Below are 20,695 nucleotides of genomic sequence, written 5' to 3'. Positions count from 1 at the left end.
TGTTAACTGTCACTCTGCCCCTTTCTCTCCTTCTCTCCAGTATGCAGTGTGGCTCGTGCTTTGGGTTGGATGGAATGCATTCATCATCTGCTTTTACCTGGAAGTAGGACACCTTTCACAGGTAATTACCCTCTGTAATCATACCGAGTGCACGCCCTTCTCGAACCACTGATCCGCCTGACAACCCAAGGCTTTTCCATCCATCATTTTTGCGCTGCGATTGCTCAGTCAAATAGAGATGGGAGTTCAGGAGGTGGCTTGCATGTCGGGAAGGCGCCACGGCCATTTGGGGGAAACTCCTTCCTCCTCTCGCTGGTGTTGATGTTGCCGAGCAGAATCGACTCGTCAGGCCGACGGGGAAAATCCGAACCGATGCCATGCAGTATAAATTGAGGGGTTTGGCAGTTTCTTTCTTATATTTTTGGAACGTGTGCACCTTCCTCTCCAAGGAGCAAGACTTTATTTTTAGTGGGATGTGAACATGCTGCAAGGAATGAATGGTGAAATCCCCAGTCTAAAATACTCATGCTGCTCTTTTTTAAAAATATACTTTTTATTTGTTTTTACATTTTTATAACAATCGTATCATAACAAGTAATAACAAATTAAATTCCCCACTTTCCCCCTCCCCCAATGACTTCCCTCAACTTCCCCTTCTGTTTTTTTCACCCCCATATAAACTTGTCCTGCTTGCAATACTGTGCTTCAATATTATCTTCTTTAAATTAAATATTGTTATATTCTTCTCATTTTAACCTCATCTTTATAGCTTCTATATTTATTTATTTTGTTAGTTGTAAGTGTTTACTCAAACCCTGCTAGTGAGTCCATTTCTTTACATTGGTTCCGTAAATACAACATAAATAGTTCCCAGTCTTTTTTTTAAATCTCTATTGTGCTTGTCTACTCATGCTGTTCTACTAGGAAGGCAGAAAGTGACTGAATGGCTGACTTTCCACTTTTGTTTAGCAAATTACTCCATGTCTAGGGGAAAGCTGAGAAAGTTTGCAAGGGAATGAGAAAGCTAGTGGGTGGAAGGGAGAAAAAAATGTGGCTGGACCTTAGTGCTGGATCAATACCTATCTATTCAACTAAGTTTTCTTCAGAGGAAAGGTAAAGGTTAAGGGACCCCTGACCATTAGGTCCAGTCATGGATGACTCTGGGGTTGCAGCACTCATCTCGTTTTATTGGCTGAGGGAGCCGGCGTACAGCTTCCGGGTCATGTGGTCAGCATGACTTAGCCGCTTCTGGCGAACCAGAGCAGCACACGTAAATGCCAATGTTAGCCGCTTTGAGACTCCTTTGGGGTAGTGAAAAGCGGGATATCAAATCCAAACTCTTCTTCTTCTTCTTCCCACTGGAGCGGTACCTATTTATCTATTTGCACTGCATGCTTTCGAACTGCTAGGTTGGAAGGAGCAGGGACTGAGCAACGTGAGCTCACCCCATCGTGGGGATTTGAACCGCCAACCTTCTGATCGGCAAGCCCTAGGCTCTGTGGTTTAACCCACAGTGCCACCCGCATCCTTTCTTCAGAGTAGACGCAAGTAAATTATGAAGTTAATGTTCCTAACATAGTCATGTTTATTCATTTCAATGTAAAACTGAGTAAAAACCCCAAAACGGACTTTGGACATGCCTGGTTTAGAGAAAAGGTGACATGATGGAAGCTAATAAAATTTGGCATGGCACAGGGAGAAAAAACTTATCCCTCTTTCAGAAGACCAGAACTTGTGGACATCCAATGAAGCTGAATGTGAGAAGTTTCAGAACAGATAAAAGAAAATACTTATTCATGCAACGCATAGTTAAACTATGGAACTCCCTGCCACAGGAGGTAGTGATGGCCACCAAATTGAATGGCTTTATAAGAAGATAGGACAGATTCATGGAGGAGAGGGCTATTGATGGCTGCTAGCCATGTTGGCTGAGCTCTGCCTCAAGAGCTGGAGGCAGCAGTGACCTGATGCACTTGGGAGGCTACACTGGAACACTTTTGATTATCATGTATCCAGGAGCATCTTACTCGTGAGAGTCCCTGGACCCCTCCAGACCAGTGTATTCTGCAACACGCCATTGACATAATAATAGTGCATTAGCGATGGATTTATACTGGACCATCCAGAAAGGGTTGTGCTTTGGTGCTTCCCTAGTGTTACTGCATTGCTGCCATCTGCAGGGGGCACTTTTTGCGCTATAGTGCAAGAAAAGTGGGGCAACTCACCACCGCCATTGAAACAAATGTGAAATAAAATGTTGCAGGGCTTCAGCAGGAAGCTACATGCACTGATTTCAATTCAAGCAGGGTGTCTGCCTCCAAACCTTTGCAGGCACCAACAATTTGGAAAGCAGGACCACGTAGAAACTAGTGGCTAGCCTGATGAGCACAAATAATCATGAATGCACCTCTGGATTGGGAGGGCACTGGTGGCTTGTGTCATATGCTCTTTAGAAGCACTGTATCTTTTTGGACAATCACCTTTGTGAAGAGATTTCAAGCATGGAGCTTGTGCTGGAGCTGTATCTGTGGTGAAAGCAGCTCTTGAAAGTGAAATGAAAGCCCTTTGTCGAATCTTCTTCTTTTTTCTGTTCTGTTTTGCCAAATAGGCCAGACATATTGATTAGAGCCAGCCATTCCTGGAAGGAAGCCCAAAACTGCCACTACTGTCTCTATCATATTTCAGAACGAGCCTTTCCCACATGCTGTGTGTGTGTGTAATATTTAGGCTGTGTCCTGGTTCCATCAGGGGAGCCACAGTTGCCCCAGGCTTTGCTGGAGGCAATAAAGAGGTTTTTTTGTGTGTGTGTGTTTGCTTATCCAATCTGTGGCCCATCTCATTCTAAAGGAAGCATTAAAAGGAGAATAGAAAGCTGTGGCCTGTTCATCCATCTAGCTCAGGACTGAACCAGCTCTTCAGGGTTTTCCATGGAGGATACTTCCAGTCCTAACTGGAAATGCAAGGAAGTGGGCATGTTAAGCAGATCCCATATATCAGAGGTTTTCAAACTTTTTGAGTCCAACTACATGCTTTCTGCGGCACCGATGTGGGGCTCAGGAGCCCCTTGCCTGCAAAGCTGGCAGCCTCTCACCCTTTCTTGAACACCCTCCCTTGTGGAGTGTTCCCTCAGCCTCGCCTCCCCTCCCCTCCCCTTGGGAGTCCTCTGGGCAGCCGCAGTTGCCGCCCCTGGTGTCTGAGCTGCCCCCCTTGCCCCAAAGAGAGATGCCTCCTCACACTGCCCTACATGGGCCTGGGAAGCACCCCCTGGCCAGCCCCAGAGGCACCATTCGCCTGGGGAGCTTGTAGCTAGGGCTGCTGCAACAAAGAGGCAGAGAGGACAAGGGGACATCAGAGGAGAGAGGGAAAGAAAGAGGGACAAAGGCCATTGTTGCCTGCAGCACCCCTGACCACCATTCAAGGCACCCCAGGGTACCACGGCGCACTGGTTGGAAACCACTGCCATATATACGTATCCCAAAAAGAGCACCATTCACAGCCAGGAGTGATTCATCAACAGGCTTGGGGGGTCGTCAGGGCTTGCAGAAGTACAAAAAGAGCTGGGGGGGGGAATCCTAATGGGAAAAGACCGTCCCACAAGCCAGCCAGTGCCCACAATATACAGACTGAATGTTGCAGGTGGTGAGGATGGAATGGAGTGTTTTGAAACAGGGCAGGGGTGGTTGGAACCCTAAGTAGGAGCACTCCACACGACAGTGTTTTGTGGCAGTTCCCACTTTCAAAATGCCAGTAGTTCATTATAGCATTCACTGGATATATTTGCAACTCAAGAAGAACTCAGTGGGTTCCCTGCCCCATCTGACTGGGTGGGGTACTAATAGTAATAGTAATGGTAATGGTAATGGTATTGTGAGAGGAACAGTGTCTGTATGTTTGCATTGCAATGTAGCCGAAACAAATTCCAAGTATGTTGGAAAATGTACTTGGCCAATAATAAATTATTCCTATTCCTATTCCTAATTACAGTAGTAATACTAATAGTAGTAGTAGAAGAAGAATATGCCCAAGGAGAATAATAGTCTCTTCATTCATACTCTCTTGCACATCCATTCATGCATCTAGAATTTTGATGCAACATTCAGCTTTTTTTCTTTTTCTGGCAGGCTCAAAGCATCCATAGAAAATAACACTGCTGAATGCAGTGATGCATTGGGTGTTGTACGTGGGCACTTGGAAACTGTTCCATATGCTTCTGCCAGCGCTCCATGACTTCCGCCACCAGCTACCTTCCCTTGTGGCTCCAGAGAGTCAGAATGATCTCAGCCATGCCAATTTGATCTGAGTTTCTGGAGCCTGTAGTTGGGAATCACAGCTTGTCATGCGAACCTCTCTTGCCTTTGTTAAATGCTCTGGGAAAATCGCGGCAGATGGATGGAATGCATCTCGCCCTGAACGCTCCCTCCAAAAGGCCAGCGCCAGGAGGCAGCCATACAGGGGCAGCTGTCTCGTAATATGTTCTGCTGGCTGGTTGTGAAGCTGGGCTGACTTGGTTATTGAAGAAACAAAATCGAAAATTCTTTCTAGTAGCACCTTAGAGACCAACTGAGTTTGTTCCTGGTATGAGCTTTCGTGTGCATGCACACTTCTTCAGATACACTGAAACAGAAGTCACCAGATCCTTAAAATAGTGGGGGAGTGGGGAGGGGTATTACTCAGAAGGGTGGTGGGAATGGGTGATAGGCTGATAAGTGTGGAAAACCTGTTGACGACTCTAAACGGCTGCAATTAGTCTTGCAGGGGAAGGCAAGGGGTGAGATGGCTAAAGATGGCTTTGTTATGTATAATGAGATAAGAATCCAATGTCTTTGTTCAAACCAGGTTTCTCCATGGTTTTAAGTTTGGTGATTAGTTGCAACTAATCACCAAACTTGCAACTAATCACCAAACTTAAAACCATGGAGAAACCTGGTTTGAACAAAGACATTGGATTCTTATCTCATTATACATAACAAAGCCATCTTTAGCCATCTCACCCCTTGCCTTCCCCTGCAAGACTAATTGCAGCCGTTTAGAGTCGTCAACAGGTTTTCCACACTTATCAGCCTATCACCCATTCCCACCACCCTTCTGAGTAATACCCCTCCCCACTCCCCCACTATTTTAAGGATCTGGTGACTTCTGTTTCAGTGTATCTGAAGAAGTGTGCATGCACACGAAAGCTCATACCAGGAACAAACTCAGTTGGTCTCTAAGGTGCTACTAGAAAGAATTTTCGATTTTGTTTTGACTATGGCAGACCAACACGGCTACCCACCTGTAACTTGGTTATTGAAGGTCCTGGCAGCTAAACAAAGCAAGGCAGAACCCCCTTCTGCCACTAGAGCCCTGCAGTCAATATTGTGTTCTGCTGGGGATGGTGGGACAGAAGCTCTGACAAGGGTTTATTATTATTATTATTATTATTACTATTACTATTATTCCACAATGCTACCATTCAGTGGATTTGTAACTGGCTGTCTGACTGAACCCAAAGGGTAATCATTAACGGCTCCTCTTCATCCTGGAGAGAAGTAACTAGTGGGGTGCCACAGGGTTCTGTCTTGGGCTCAGTCTTATTCAACATCTTTATCAATGACTTGGATGATGGGCTTGAGGGCATCCTGATCAAGTTTGCAGATGACACCAAATTGGGAGGGGTGGCTAATACCCCAGAGGACAGGATCACACTTCAAAATGACCTTAACAGATTAGAGAACTGGGCCAAACAAACAAAGTTGAATTTTAACAGGGATAAAAGTAAAGAACTACACTTGGGCAAAAAAAAAAAAAATGAAAGGCACAAATACAGGGTGGGTGACACCTGGCTGGAGAGCAGTACATGTGAAAAGGATCTAGGAGTCTTGGTAGACCATAAACTTGACATGAGTCAACAGTGTGATGCAGCAGCTAAAAAAGCCAATGCAATTCTGGGCTGCATCAATAGGAGTATAGCATTTAGATCAAGGGAAGTAATAGTACCACTGTATTCCGCTCTGGTCAGACCTCACCTGGAATACTGTGTCCAGTTCTGGGCACCACAGTTCAAGAAGGATACAGACAAGCTGGAACGTGTCCAGAGGAGGGCAACCAAAATGGTCAAAGGCCTGGAAACGATGCCTTATGAGGAACGGCTTAGGGAGCTGGGTATGTTTAGCCTGGAGAAGAGAAGGTTAAGGGGTGATATGATAGCCATGTTCAAATATATAAAAGGATGTCATATAGAGGAGGGAGAAAGGTTGTTTTCTGCTGCTCCAGAGAAGCGGACACGGGGCAATGGATTCAAACTACAAGAAAGAAGATTCCACCTAAACATTAGGAAGAACTTCCTGACAGTAAGAGCTGTTCAACAGTGGAATTTGCTGCCAAGGAGTGTGGTGGAGTCTCCTTCTTTGGAGGTCTTTATGCAGAGGCTTGACAGCCATCTGTCAGGAATGCTTTGATAGTGTTTCCTGCTTGGCAGGGGGTTGGACTGGATGGCCCTTGTGGTCTCTTCCAACTCTATGATTCTATGATTCTATTCTATGATTCTATTTATATTGTCGAATGAGCCTCGCCAACTCGGGAGAACATTTCCTACACATACATAGAATTTCAGGTTTCTAGGTGGCAGTGGCATAGATCCTTGCTTTGAAGACTGAGTACTGAGAGGTACCTGAAGGAGCAGGTGTGCAGCCTGGGAGTCATTTTGGACTCTCAGCTGTCCATGGAGGCGCAGGTCCATTCTGTATCCAGGGCAGCTGTCTACCAGCTCCATCTGGTATGCAGGATGAGACCCTACCTGTTCGCAGACTGTCTCACCAGAGTGCTGCATGCTCTAGTTAACCCCCGCTTGGACTACAGCAATGCACTCTACGTGGGGCTACCTTTGAAGGTGACTTGAAAATTACAACTAATCTAGAATGCGGCAGCTAGACTGGTGGCTGGGAGTGGCCAGCAAGACCACATAACACGGTTCCTGAAAGACCTACATTGGCTCCCAGTACATTTCCAAGCACAATTCAAAGTGTTGGTGCTGACCTTTAAAGCCCCAAACGGCCTCGGCCCAGTGTATCTGAAGGAGAGTCTTTACTCCCATCGTTCCGCCCAGATACTGAGGTCCAGTTCTGAGGGCCTTCTGGCAGTTCCCTCACTGCGAGAAATGAGGTTACAGGGAACCAGGCAGAGGGCCTTCTCAGTAGTGGCACCCTCTCTGTGGAACACACTCCCACCAGATATCAAGGAAATAAACAGCTATCTGACTTTTAGAAGGCATGTGAAGGCAGTCCTGTTTAGGGAAGTTTTTAATCTTCTATCGCTATTATTATTATTACTACTACTACTATTATTAGCTTGCTTTCCTGTGTTCTGCTTCCTTAGGACCGAGACTTCATCATGACCTTTAACACATCGCTACATCGCTCGTGGTGGATGGAGAACGGGCCTGGTTGCCTGGTGACCCCGGTGATGAACTCCAATCTGGCCCTCGAAGACCATCACGTCATCACAGTCACTGGGTGCTTGCTTGATTATCAGTATATTGAGGTGGTGAGCAGTGCAATGCAGATATTCCTTGCGGTAGGTGGTACCAGCATCCGTCTCCAGCTGACTCTTCCACCACACTGATCCCTAAAAAACAACTGAGACACTGAAGGTGATTCTGCCCACTCGTGTGTAACAAATTTCACACCCATAAACACTAGATTTATAGAACGGGTTTACTTCTGATTCCTTTTTTTATGTCCGGGGAGCCAGAGATGTCTTCTGGATAGGAAGAGCATATTAAAATGTATTTATTTATGTATTTACTTACTTACTTTCGGCTTTTAAAAAAAACCTGCCAAGAAACCAAGCATTCCTTTTCAGATCTCTGGCACTTTGTGTTACTAGCATACTCCAATTTGCTCTCTGCAAGTTCGTATGAAATGGAAATGCAGCATCAACCTGCCTCTGGGGAGGTGAGTTTGGAGGTATAGGTAAATTTGAGGGGCTTCAAGCCCTATCCACCCATCCCCCAGTTGAAAAAAGTCATGAATATAAAAATTACTTTCTTTACCAGACACTTGACAGTGCATTTCTAGACAAATTAGCCATATTGAGTTCAGTTCCTAAATTCCTGGCATGAGAAAATAAGGAAACCGTGATCCTGTCTAGAATTAAAGATGCAGAAGGTTGAGAAATGGACTGTGGGATAAACAATTGGGTTGCATTTCTCCCTGCACACTTACCTAGGAGTAAGACTGCTGTATTCCATGGGACATCCTTCTGAGCTGAGATCCCTTAAAATACAAGCAAGGAGATCCTTAAAAAGAATTGGCACAAAGGGAAGGAGGTTTTTTTCCTGACAAATGAAGGAGGGCAAAGACACAGGGAAACACACACAGGAAAATGAACATAGTGCAAAAATAATTGGTATTGAGAGAGCAAATCGTATGCCCTAGAGGATGGAAAGCAAGAACGTAAAGCAACAGACCCAGAACTCAACCTTGAGGTTAAGGCCAAACTGCTAGCTATGCTGGAAGATGTTTTATTGATATTGTTTCCCTTACTAAATGCGGTTATGGAGGCTCCTTGTTTGATCAGTGAAGGAGGGTTGGGGGAGCGATTGATCCTCTCTCTCTCGTACTATTTTCCTCTAAATTATGAGGGCACAGCTCCTGTTTTTAACCAGTGTGCAGTGGCTTCTGGTGCACCTTGGAGCTCAGTTCAAGGGTGCTGGTGAAAATGGCTTGGGACTAGGATGCTTAAAGAGAACCATTATTTTCTCCATTTATCTTTCTCAAGCATTTTAAGACTTGAGTCAGGTTGTTGTTCTTGTTCTTGTTACAATTTATTACCTGCCTGTCACTCTAAGGTCTCAGGGCAGGTCACAACAATTAAAATACAACATTAATTTTAACAATGCTGTATTACACGATATTAAAACAGTTTGAAAGAACTTAAGTGTTTTGTGACCGACATTGACTTTTTCAGGTTCTTTTAGTAACCCTTAGGCTGGATTATTGCAATACCTCTAGAGCACATGAGAGTAAACCAGGCCAGGCCTCTTTTTAAGACGTAGGTAATTTTGGTGAGGTCTAACTTGCCCAGAGGGGTGCTCAGCTGGCGCCAGGCTTGTGCAGAATTTGTCTGAGGCCCAAGGCCAGAGTCCCCGATCAGCTGGGAGGCATGGACTGGTGTACCGGCCATAGCTGGCAAAAGGCACCCTCAGACATTGCCGCCCCCTGAGCTTATAAAAGCAGCAACAGGTCAAGGAGCATCCTTCAGCCTGCAGACCTGATTTGGGGTGTGTGTGTGTGGGGGGGGGGAGGAATGCACAGGATTTAGCTGGGCCTGGATAGCAGCACACTTAATGCACACACAAAAAATAGTAATCTGCAGGTCGATTCCTTTCTTAAAACTGATTGGAAGGTCACAGAGAAGCAAGCAAGCTTTGGAATTCAGTACAGTGGTGATGATGATGATGATGATGATATAATAATAATAATAATAATAATAATAATAATAATAATAATAATATATCTATACCCCAGCCATCTGGCTGGGTTCCCCCAGCCATTCTGGGCAGCTCCCAACAGAATATTAAAAACACGATAAAACATTACACATTAAAAACTTCCCTAAACAGGGTTGCCTTCAGATGTCTTCTAAAAGTCAGATAGTTGTTTATTTCCTGGACATCTGATGGGAGGGAGTTCCACAGGGAGGGTGCCACTACTGAGAAGGCCCTCTGGCTTCACTTCTTGCAGTGAGGGAAACGCCAGAAGGCCCTCGGTGCTGGACCTCAGTGCCCGGGCTGAATGATGGGGGTGGAGACACTCCTTCAGGTATACTGGGCCGAGGCCATTTAGGGCTTTAAAGGTCAGCACCAAAACTTTGAATTGTGCTTGGAAATGTACTGGGAACCAACATAGGTCTTTCAGGACAGGTGTTATATGGTCTTGGTGGCCACTCCCAGTCACCAGTTTAGCTGCCGCATTCTGGATTAGTTGTAGTTTTTGGGTCACCTTCAAAGGTAGCCCCACGTAGAGTACATTGCTGTAGTCCAAGCGGGAGAAAACTGCTCTTCATCCATTGTGTGGGTTGTTCAACAACAACAAAAGCCCGAATAAACAACGGCAACAAAAATGGGGGTGGGGGTGGAGTCGGGGGTGGAAGTAAAAGATTCTCCTGGACTAGATCAATAGCACAATCCTATGCATGCCTAGTCAGAAGCAAACCCCCTTGAGTTCAATGGGATTTATTTTCCATGTGTGGTCCCAGTAAGCACAATACACCTCAACCAGCATTTTCTTGCCCCAATCCCTGGCTTTTGTTTCTGATAGCCAGCTGAGGAAGAGTGCTATTGAACTCCAAAGCTGGCTCACTTCTCTTTCGCTTTGAAGTTGTGCCCAATCATGGTGGCGCTGTGGTCTAAACCACTGAGCCTCTTGGGCTTGCCGATCAGGAGGTCGGCAGTTCGAATCCCCGCGACGGGGCGAGCTCCTGTTGCTCGGCCCCATCTCCTGCCAACCTAGCAGTTCGAAAGCACGCTCCTAAAAAGTGCAAGTAGATAAATAGGTACCGCTCCGGCGGGAAGGTAAACGGTATTTCCATGCACTACTCTGGTTCGCCAGAAACGGCTTAGTCATGCTGGCCACATGACCCGGAAAAACTGTCTACGGACAAATCCCTTGGCCTGTAAAACGAGATGAGCACTGCAACCCCAGAGTCACCTGCGACTGAACTGAACTGTGAGGGGTCCTTTACCATGTACCTTTTTATGGTATTGCTCTTCTGTTGTTTTGATCTTGGGGGCCATTGTGGCTGCCTGCGATTTTGCACGTGTGATTTGATTAAGCTATTCAGCCTCATCTTGACCATTTCCGATTCTCACCGAACTGCCGCTGCCATTTCCTTGCTTTCAAATAATTCGCTTTTCTCCCTCTTTTTTTCTTTCTTTTCTTTTTTTTAATTTTTTTTTTAATATTTTGAAGCTCTTCGGATTTGTTTACGCCTGCTATGTCAGCAAAGTGTTTATGGAGGAAGAAGACAGCTGTAAGTACCTTTCATCTACTAATAATTGGAGATACTTGGCTATGGAGTACTCCAGCTAGGGGTAGAGGGAGTGTGGCATGTAGCTCAAACTGTTTATATGACGCAGTAATCAAATATGGTTCAAATGCCATCTTGGTGGCCTAGCAGAGATTTTCAACCTAGGTCTGCCCAATTTAAATCCAGCACACTTATTAACCCATGGGTAGGGAAACGTAAGGCCCGGGTGCTGGAACTGGCCCAATCGCCTTCTCAATCCAACCCGCGAACGGTCCGGGAATCAGTGTGTTTTTACATGAGAAGAATGTGTCCTTTTATTTAAAATGCATCTCTGGGTTATTTGTGGGGCATAGGAATTCATTCATTTTTCCCCCTTTTCCAAATTATAGTCCAGCCCCCCACAAGGTCTGAGCCAGTGTGGTGTAGTGGTTAAGAGTGGTAGACTCATAATCTGGGGAACCGGGTTCGCGTCTCGGCTCCTCCACATGCAGCTGCTGGGTGACCTTGGGCTAATCACACTTCTCTGAAGTCTCTCAGCCCCACTCACCTCACAGAGTGTTTGTTGTGGGGGAGGAAGGGAAAGGAGAATGTTAGCCGCTTTGAGACTCCTTCGGGTAGTGAAAAGCGGGATATCAAATCCAAACTCTTCTTCTTCTTCTGAGGGACAGTGGATCGGCCCCCTGCTGAAAAAGTTTGCTGACCCCTGACCGCTACCCTAGATGGACTCCCTGTGTTTTTTGGGTACCAATTCTGCTCCGATGCCTGCGGAGGAAGCCTGGAGTCCCTGTATGCAAAAGAACAATGAATGCATCCTGTAGCACAGTTAATTCTAAAATGTTTCTGCAAGCCAATCACCCTGCCAGACTGTGGCTCACATTCAGATAACATTCTAAATAGATGTAGTGGAAAATTAAAACCTTTTGTGTAAAATAGGACACTGCCTAGCCGCTGTAATAAGTTGCTTGGAATATATTTGAAGCTGGCAGAGGCTTATTTGCTCCTGATAGTTTCCAAATGGCAGCATCTGACACAAATGAAATTATTAATAAAGTTTACACATTTTAAAAAACCCATTTAGGGAGCAGCAAATTATATGTATCATCCTACTCAGAGCTTTGAATACAGGCGGAAGCTGATCCTTCCCTGCATGTTTGCCTTTCCTAACAAACTTCAGAGAGACCTCTAGGCTTTGGCAGTCATTATTCATTTAATTCCAAATCTAATCAGACAGTCCATTATAAAAAGAAGAGACTCGAGCTCAGCTCTGGCAAAATTAATATTAGAAGTGTAACAGAAGCATCTCTGAATGCCTCTCACACAATATGGAATGGAAAGTCAGAAGACCAGGCTGGGAAGAAGAAGAAGAAGAAGAAGAAGAAGAAGAAGAAGAAGAAGAAGAAGAGGAGGAGGAGTTTGGATTTGATATCCCACTTTATCACTACCCGAAGGAGTCTCAAAGCGGCTAACATTCTCCTTTCCCTTCCTCCCCCACAACAAACACTCTGTGGGGTGAGTGGGGCTGAGAGACTTCAAAGAAGTGTGACTAGCCCAAGGTCACCCAGCAGCTGCATGTGGAGGAGTGGAGACACAAACCCGGTTCCCCAGATTACGAGTCTACCGCTCTTAACCACTACACCACACTGGCTCTCCAGTGTGGGGGACATCATTGCTCTATCTATGTATCTATATTGCAAAACATTCTAAAAAACAGTACAGTGGTACCTTGGTTCTCAAACTTAATCTGTTCTGGAAGTCCGTTCCAAAACCAAGGCGCGCTTTCCCATAGAAAGTAATGCAAAATGAATTAATCCGTTCCAGACTTTTAAAAACAACCCCTAAAACAGCAATTTAACATGAATTTTACTATCCAACGAGACCATTGATCCATAAAATGAAAGCAATAATCATTGTACTGGACTATAAAATAAATAAGACAGTATTGTAGATGATAAAAATTTAAATTATTATTATTTTCTTACCTGCACTGATGATAGTCATTGTTTGAATGGAGGGCTTTTATCCATTTACGCAGTCACACAATCAATCAATCAATCAATCAATCAGTAGCTGAACTGGGTTCCACACAGTCACAAAAACAAATTAACTGAAAGTGTCTCAAAAACAAAAAATGCAAAATAAATAGCAAAAACAAAAGCGCCAAACTTAATCCATTCCAGAAGTCCACTTGACTTCCGAAATGTTCAAAAACCAAGGCACAGCTTCTGATTGGTGCAGGCGCCCTGGAAACAATAGCCAACAGCGGCATCGGACGTTTGGCTTCTGAAAAGTGTTCGAAAACTGGAACACTTACTTCCGGGTTTTCAGTGCTTGAGTACCAAGGTACCACTGTAATGTCAAGGCTGCCAGAAATAGTGTCTTTCAGCCATCAAATGCCTGAGAAAACAGATGTTTTTAAATTCCTCCTGAAATACAGTAACGAGGGAGACAAATGCACCTCACCAGATGGAAAAGGGGCCTAAAAATGATGATAATGATCAAGGAGTTGGGTTAAGAAGCAAAAATCTAGAGACACTTCTGTAACTTCCCTTGTGTGCACGCCATACATTTAAAGCACATCGCTTTCCCCCAAAGAATCCTGGGAACTGTAGTTTATCCCCACTCACCAAGCTACACTTTCCAGCACCCTTTACCAACTACAGTTCCCAGGATTCTTTGGGAGGGGGTCATGTGCTTTAAATGCATGGCATGTCTGCAGCCTCTACTGCTGTGTTTTGTGTGTCGCTGCTTTTGTTGTTTGGTCTGTTGAACCTGAGCTGTTTGATATGAATGTTTACTCCTTGTTTTTCACCCCGCAGTTGATTTCATTGGGGGATTTGATTCATATGGCTACCAGGCACCCCAAAAGATGTCACACTTGCAGCTACAGCCTTTGTATACGTGAGTATCTCTCGTTCGTGGGGATCAGGGATGCATGTGGGCTGCTAGAAAATACCCTTACCTACATCCTCTTACCTCCATGTTGAGAGAAGTGGTATGTGTCCCCTTCGCTAGACACTGCACCTGTCCTGCCCCTGGCACTATGGGCTGTCCATATGAGGGTGGAATGTTCAATGGGGATGGGATGCACACCAGTCAGTTCATGAAATTTATGTGGGATATTGAACCATGTGCAATCTAAGCCGGGTGAAAACACAACCACCCTATTTATTTAAACCGGATTTATATACTGCTTGATCATCAAAAGCAGTGTATATAAGATATCAAATTATTGATAAAATCCGATGTTGGAAACAAGTTAGCCTTTAAGCGCCTCATAGATTGACGCAGACAGTCCTGAGCTCTGACGCTTAGGGATGCTTTCAACTTAAGTTTTACTCAAGAGTCGACCTATTGAAATTAATGGGCCTAACGGAGTCCTCTCCTTTAATTTCAGTGGGTCTGCTCTAAGCAAGACTAGCATTGGATACGTCACTTAATTTTTTAGTACCGTTTTTAGGAAATTGCATTGAATACCATTGGGTGTATCTTTTAAACAGTTTTTATGTAAAGCGCTTAGAACTTTGTAGCATATAAAAATATTGTATAAAAATAAGAATGAATGCATGAAAAGAATTGAAGGGCCCCTGTTTCATTCATTTTTTTTTGTTCGTTTGTTCTGAAATTAACTCACTGCCCTTAATGGTGTTTGCTGAAGCTTTGCTGCCAGCCCTGGACTAAATCTGATACCTTTGCTCTGTTTTGCTCTTTTAGCTCTGGATAACTGTTTCCTTAACTACAGTGAGCTGGCCCCTGGGGACGTTTGCAAAAACGTGAGGCAAGCAGGGTGCCGAATATGATAAAATGATTCCAAAGCCAAATGGCAGTCACCTCCTCTGGAGATCTGGTGTGGCCTGAAATCCCTCCCAGAGACAACACAGTGACTCTTCCTCGGGTTCATTTCCTCCCCTCCTTTCTCTTTAACTCCTTCATTTGAGTGGCCACAGAGAGTTTTCATGCACCTGGAAGATGATTCTGGCACAAGGTCTCTCTGCTCAAGACTGAGGAACCGAAAAGAAGCTCGACGCTCCACCTGCTGGCCAGTGTTTGTAGTGGTGCTGGTAACTCCAGCAAATTTTTTAAAAAGGAAAATCAAGCAAGGGCAATATTATGTTTCAGAGAGGGCAAGGAAAAGCCCTATTTTTAAGGAAGAACTTTTTCGGATTTTGAAGTGTTGCTCTATTTTTTTTTAAATTGTTCCAGATCACTTCCTGTTGTCCCATTTGCTTCTGAGCAAATGGCTTTGCAATGTGGCACAGGCTGCAAGAGAATCCATACATTGCAATAAAGAGATAGATAGATATATGACATCTGAAAAGGGGAGACTTCATTAGGTCTGAAATCTGTTCTTCCCGCTCCCAGCCCCCGTACACCCAAGGCTTCCCAATCCTGTTTACTATTTAAATGAGCATCAGTTAAAAATCCAACCCTGGTAACCGCCGGAGAAGGCAAAATAGTTCTTTGATCATGGAGACAGAACTGAATATATGCGTACTGTGACAAATGTGTGGGTTTATTTCTGAGCTGGTATTGCATCCCAATGATTCCAAGTTTATATGTGAGAATCCAGTGGAAGCTATTCCATTAGGCCAAAAGGAGAGGTGCCCCATCAACCTCAACCTGCCCTCAGCCAGCCCCTCCTTAGTCTCAGTATTGCCTCTTGTAGAACTCAGCAGGGAGGAGGACAGAAGCCAAACCTAGAATTAGTTGCCTGTGGCTGTCTTTGGCTCTGGCTCTGCCTGCTGTGGCTGGCTCTGCCCACCATTAGTCCCCTTGTCCTTTGCCCTAGCAGTCCCAGTGGGTACCAGCCACCACTGGGAGACATAGTGTTTCCAAGAGGGTGCCGAGAACCATTTCCAGTAACACGATAAATGCCTTCCAAAGGGACAGAATCTCGTCAGCTGGTTTCTCTTTCTCATTTTCTTTCTGTAAATTGGGTGTTTCAGGACCCTCTTCCCTCCAGTTGTCCTACTTTCTCAACATCTCAGTGCTGGACACTGCAGGGTCAAGAATTTCTGCAGCCTTCTCTAACCTGGTGCTCTCTAGATGCTGCCAACCTACAACTCCCATCATCTGGGACCACGGGTAGAAATGGAGGCCTCACAACACCTGGAGAGCATGGTAGGGTGAGGAAGGCTGCCGTAAGTTTTCAAAGCCTCTATCTATCGTATCTGTCCAAACACACAAAAGCTTGTTCAGAATTGGTTGCCGTTGCCTCATTCTGATACCAGGCAGTTCCCAGTAGTGGCTGGTGGCACTCGCCTCACCTCCCATCACCAGCATCACTGTAGCTTACCAGGCATAGGCTACGGTGAGGGTGGTGCAGTGCAAATGCACCAGTAAAGAACAGATTGGCTCTTGTAGTGTGTTTGCACCACACAGGCATTGCTACTGCCTTGCCCTTCTTCCCGATAAGCTGAAGGGACACTGGTGTCGGAAGGTCAGGTGAGCACCACTCCTACCATATGCTGACCACTATTGCCAGTCCTTGTCACTCCAAACTAAAGTCATCGCTACCAAGCCATGTTCATAATGCCAATATATTCCCAGGTGTGAGCTTCCAAGGAAAAAGTTCTCCTCCTTTAGCTCTTCAACATTAAAGTTGCATTTTTAGTCATGTATTCCTGTTTACAAAAATTCTCATCCTGAGGTTGGAAGCCTCAGTTATTGTTTCACACATACTTTTTCTTGTAAAGCTGCATACACAGAGCAGTCCCATTGAAATTAATGGACCTAACTTAGACATGCTCATTACTTTCAGTGGGTCTTCTCTGAGTAGGACTAGCATTGGATACACCCCATACCATTTCAATACCCACTGCGTACACCTGACTTCCTTCCCACTTCACTATGCAAAAGACCGACAGACATGCAAACACCCTGCCAATTTAGTCATCAGTTTCCCCTTCCCTTTGAATGAACTGTCTACCTTTTTTGGTTTATATCACCATTTCTGCGTATTCAGTCACATGCTCCTTCATTGCCTCCTTTTTTAATATAGTGGGTTTTTAAAAAACAAAACAAAAATATCAAAGCTGTTCTGGGGATATTGGAGTAAGGATGTATTCGTGATACCTTAAGTACTAGCCAATCCATGCTGTGCACATTCAACTTCTGCAGACTTGATCTGTTCACTCCTGCCCTGAACTCACATGAAAATTGTCCCATCTCACCCCAACACAAGTGTGCATCCTGAGCCACTCCAGTAAGGTTTCATTTGTACACAGCTAAAATGTGACCTCCTGTGGTTAAATAAAAATAGAACCCATTGCTCTCTCTCAGAGAAGTGTTTCCACTCAGTGAAATCAGTGGAGCCAAATAACAAACACTGTGAATGATAGGGCAGGTGCTTAAGACCCAGAAAGCGATGAGCCTGGGGCTTGAGTATGCCTAGTGGCACTAGTCTTTCCTGGAAGCTCTGTCTCCTGAAGCCAGCCTTCATGAAGCTGGTGTCCTCCAGGTGTGGTTGAACTCCAGCTCACATTAGCCCCAGGCTGTATGACCAATGGTCAGGGATGATGGGAGCCGCAGTCCAACAACATATGGAGGACAGCAGGTCGAGAAAGATTGCTGGAAGGTATCCTCCCCCCCCCCACCATATCTCACATGTGATGGTGTGAGCAATAGTTATTCATTCCACGGTGGAAGAAATGCAGTCAGTACTTGCTCAGGAATGCCCTGAACTGCCATAATGCATTAATGCAGGACGGAGAGCTGGGTATGTAGGAACCTATACTCCCCCCCCCCTTTTTTGCAGCTGGAACATAGCATACTGTACAAAGGTAGGCATTCCATCCGTTGCTCACCCACTTTTGGCCTCTTGCCCCACCCACCACTGCCAACACACCCACCCACCCACACCAATAAAGTTGCCTGCCCTCAGATTGAAAAAGATTCTAAGCAGTTGGGTTAGAAACTGCAAGGCTGGATACTGTTCTAGACCTGCCTTCCCCAATTTTTGGTGCCCTCCAGAAGTTGTCGTACTGCCATTTCCATCATTCCCAACTGTGGACAGTCCTGGCTGGGTCTGAAAGGAATTGGAGGCCACCAAGTTGTTGTGTGTAGTTCATCTGGTTAATTCTGCACCAAACATAACTGTGGCCTAATAATATGGCTGACTGCCAGCCTTTCTTTGCATTGCTGAATATCTCCCATATCATGAGCATGGCACATAGAGACAATAAATGGGGACCTATAAACCCTAAGTGTGTGTAAGTATGTGCACACACACACACTCTCTGAAGTCTGCTCCTTTTGCCTGCCTGCAAAGGGTATTTCTGGAAGAAAAGTTCATGTGCCATCAGTTTCTTTTCCCCATTACCCAAATGTACCTGATATAAGATGCTTGGCAGTGCACCCTGCCTTAGCCAGTCTGGGGCAAGCTGAGCGACTGGAACAGGCTTTCAGCGTCACTTCTAGTAATATATTCCCCACTGGCTGAAAACTCTGCTCAGAGTTTTGTCTTGCTGAACTGGACAAAAGAATGTGGGAATCTTCTGACATGGGAGCAGGATGGGGCAGCTGTAGGACTTACTTTTTTAATGAAAGATGGTGGTTTCCCCCAAAGCCCATCTCAAGCTTAACCATTTCCCTTTCATTTGCAATTCATGTCCCTTCGCTCTCTACCGATCTGATTTGTAAAAAGGCAGCAATCACAAGTGTTCCTAGGGAGCAAACCCCACTGAGTCCACTGGGACTTCCTGCTGAGTAAATGTGCATAAGATTGCGCTGTGAAGCGTGGAAATAAGGAAGGGGCAATAGAACTGGTCCTATTGGCTGTCAGCAATTTTGGTTACAGAGCAGCTTCTCCTAATACCAGATTCAAGGTGAGCATTCTCAGGACTGAAAAAAAGGAAATACTGTCCCCTCCCCCTTCAGCTCAAAGAGAAGGAATTTTAAAATCGAGATAAATTTATTGCAGTTTCCCCACCATGTAGCTAGGATGGTCAGGTGCAAACAGAGAACAGGGCTCGTGCAATGTTAGCAGTTGTTTCTTGTCGTGCAAACTACACCTGCTGAAATTGCTTCCTCTATAAGCAACTATTAAAGGTGCAGGAGCCCCTGTCTTCTTTGGCAGACTGAAGCCAACATAAATTTTGCACAAAATAACAAATTTTTTTAGCAACGTTTCGGTAGTTTTCTTTTTGAAGCAACTTTAGAACGATTTATTGTAAATTTTATTTTTAAAGCTTTGAGGGCTACTTTTTTAAAGCACATATTGATGAATTGTAATGCAATAATGTTAAGTTTCAGTTTGAAAATTTCAGTGCTTGTGCACCTTGTTCTTCCACCCACCGCTCCAGAAACCTCTTAACATCAAAAGGGATTCACAATTGGGAATGATGTGGCAGGGAGGGAGGGAGGCGGACATAAATTAGAGCTCTCACCTGTCTTGCAGCACATTTATTTCGTTCAGATTGCAGCCTTACTCCCAAATAAGTGTGCATAGGTTTGCATCCTACACTGATTAATAACAGGAGGTTTTGTCAATTGAGTAATAAATTGATTCAATTGGAATATGTGGCAAAACAGTCGTTCTGGAGCAGGGAAAAAAAAAAACATGTTTTATCCATGCAGCTGTTGTATTAGAAGAGATTTTCCTTTCTGGGTGAAAGGAACAGGGACTGCCTCTTCTTTCCACCAGCAAGAACTATTTGTATTAAAAAGTCAATGTGCAGTTGACCTAGGACTGGGGAGCCCAGGGCTCAAATTCCCATTTGGCCATGGTTGTTTTGGCCGGTCTCTATTTCTCAACCTAACCTACCTCATGGTATTGCAGCCAGGATAAAATAGGAGGGATTTTTTTGGGGGGGGAGGAGACTACATAGAGCACATCACCTTGAGCTCCTTGGAGGAAAGGGAGCGTAATATAAACGAAGCAAGCATGAAACCAACAGGTAAAAATGATAAACGCTTCTTTTAAACAAAACTGCCAGGTTAATCGGGGCTACTTGTTTTTTAGTTGGTCCAAAAGTTTTTAATCAATCTAAACCATGGCTTGGGAACAGCTGCTCCTCACCCCTTCCCAGGTAGATCGGGGCTGATCACGCTAGGAACCCAACAACAAAGTAGTTGCTGGTTCATTTCCAGGCAATTCAAGGTGCTCACATTAGTGTTTAAAGCCTGAAATGACTTGAGGCTCCAAATACCTGAAAGAGTGCCTCCTCGTGGATGTTAGGCTTGACAAAGGGGGCCCTAGTGTCGCTTCCACCAACCTCAGAAGCTCAGGGGTGTGTGTGTGTTTGTGGTCTGCAGCAGCCCCTCGGTTGTGGATCTCCATCCCCACAGAGGTGCATCTGGCCTCCTCATTATACAGTGATTACTGGAGACACATCTCTTCACCCTGGCTTTTGACACCTGAGTTGTATACTGTTAGAACCCACCTTTCTTCTGTGATAGTAAGTTGTGTTAAACCTTTTTTTAACATTGTGTTTTAAATGTTATAACCTGCTCTGAGACCTTATGGTGAAGGGTGGGATGATGATGATGATAATAACAACAACAACAACAAATAATAATAATAATAATAATAATAATAATAATAATAATAATAATAGACATGGGTTTCCCCATCCCCAATCTAATGCAAATGTTGCAGTCCTTATAGAAATTGTTGCAAGCCAATTCAAGTTAGGAAAATTTCCCTGCAAATCCACACACACATCATATCCTCTCTCTGGACTTCACATTA

General features: G+C 44.8%; 1 protein-coding gene across 2 annotated transcripts in view; it reads left to right on the top strand.

Moving 5' to 3' along the window:
• Nucleotides 1-15,310, top strand: part of NKAIN1 (sodium/potassium transporting ATPase interacting 1) — a 47,236-nt gene extending 31,926 nt beyond the window's left edge. The window contains exons 3-7 of one of the 2 annotated variants that reach the window (XM_033158010.1): nucleotides 41-121; nucleotides 7,354-7,551; nucleotides 10,950-11,010; nucleotides 13,824-13,905; nucleotides 14,719-15,310. In XM_033158010.1, coding sequence (XP_033013901.1) covers nucleotides 41-121; nucleotides 7,354-7,551; nucleotides 10,950-11,010; nucleotides 13,824-13,905; nucleotides 14,719-14,728 — 432 coding nt within the window. In that variant the 3' untranslated portion in view covers nucleotides 14,729-15,310. Of the gene's footprint in view, nucleotides 1-40; nucleotides 122-7,353; nucleotides 7,628-10,949; nucleotides 11,011-13,823; nucleotides 13,906-14,718 lie in introns of those variants that run through there. The other variant, XR_004427191.1, reaches the window with a different exon arrangement.
• Nucleotides 15,311-20,695: the final 5,385 nt, after the last annotated feature.

Source organism: Lacerta agilis, chromosome 8 (assembly GCF_009819535.1).
Source record: "Lacerta agilis isolate rLacAgi1 chromosome 8, rLacAgi1.pri, whole genome shotgun sequence".
In the NCBI taxonomy this organism is placed as follows: Eukaryota; Metazoa; Chordata; class Lepidosauria; order Squamata; family Lacertidae; genus Lacerta; species Lacerta agilis.
The sequence above is the reverse complement of the archived record's forward strand: the minus strand, read 5'-3'. Positions and strand labels throughout refer to the sequence as shown.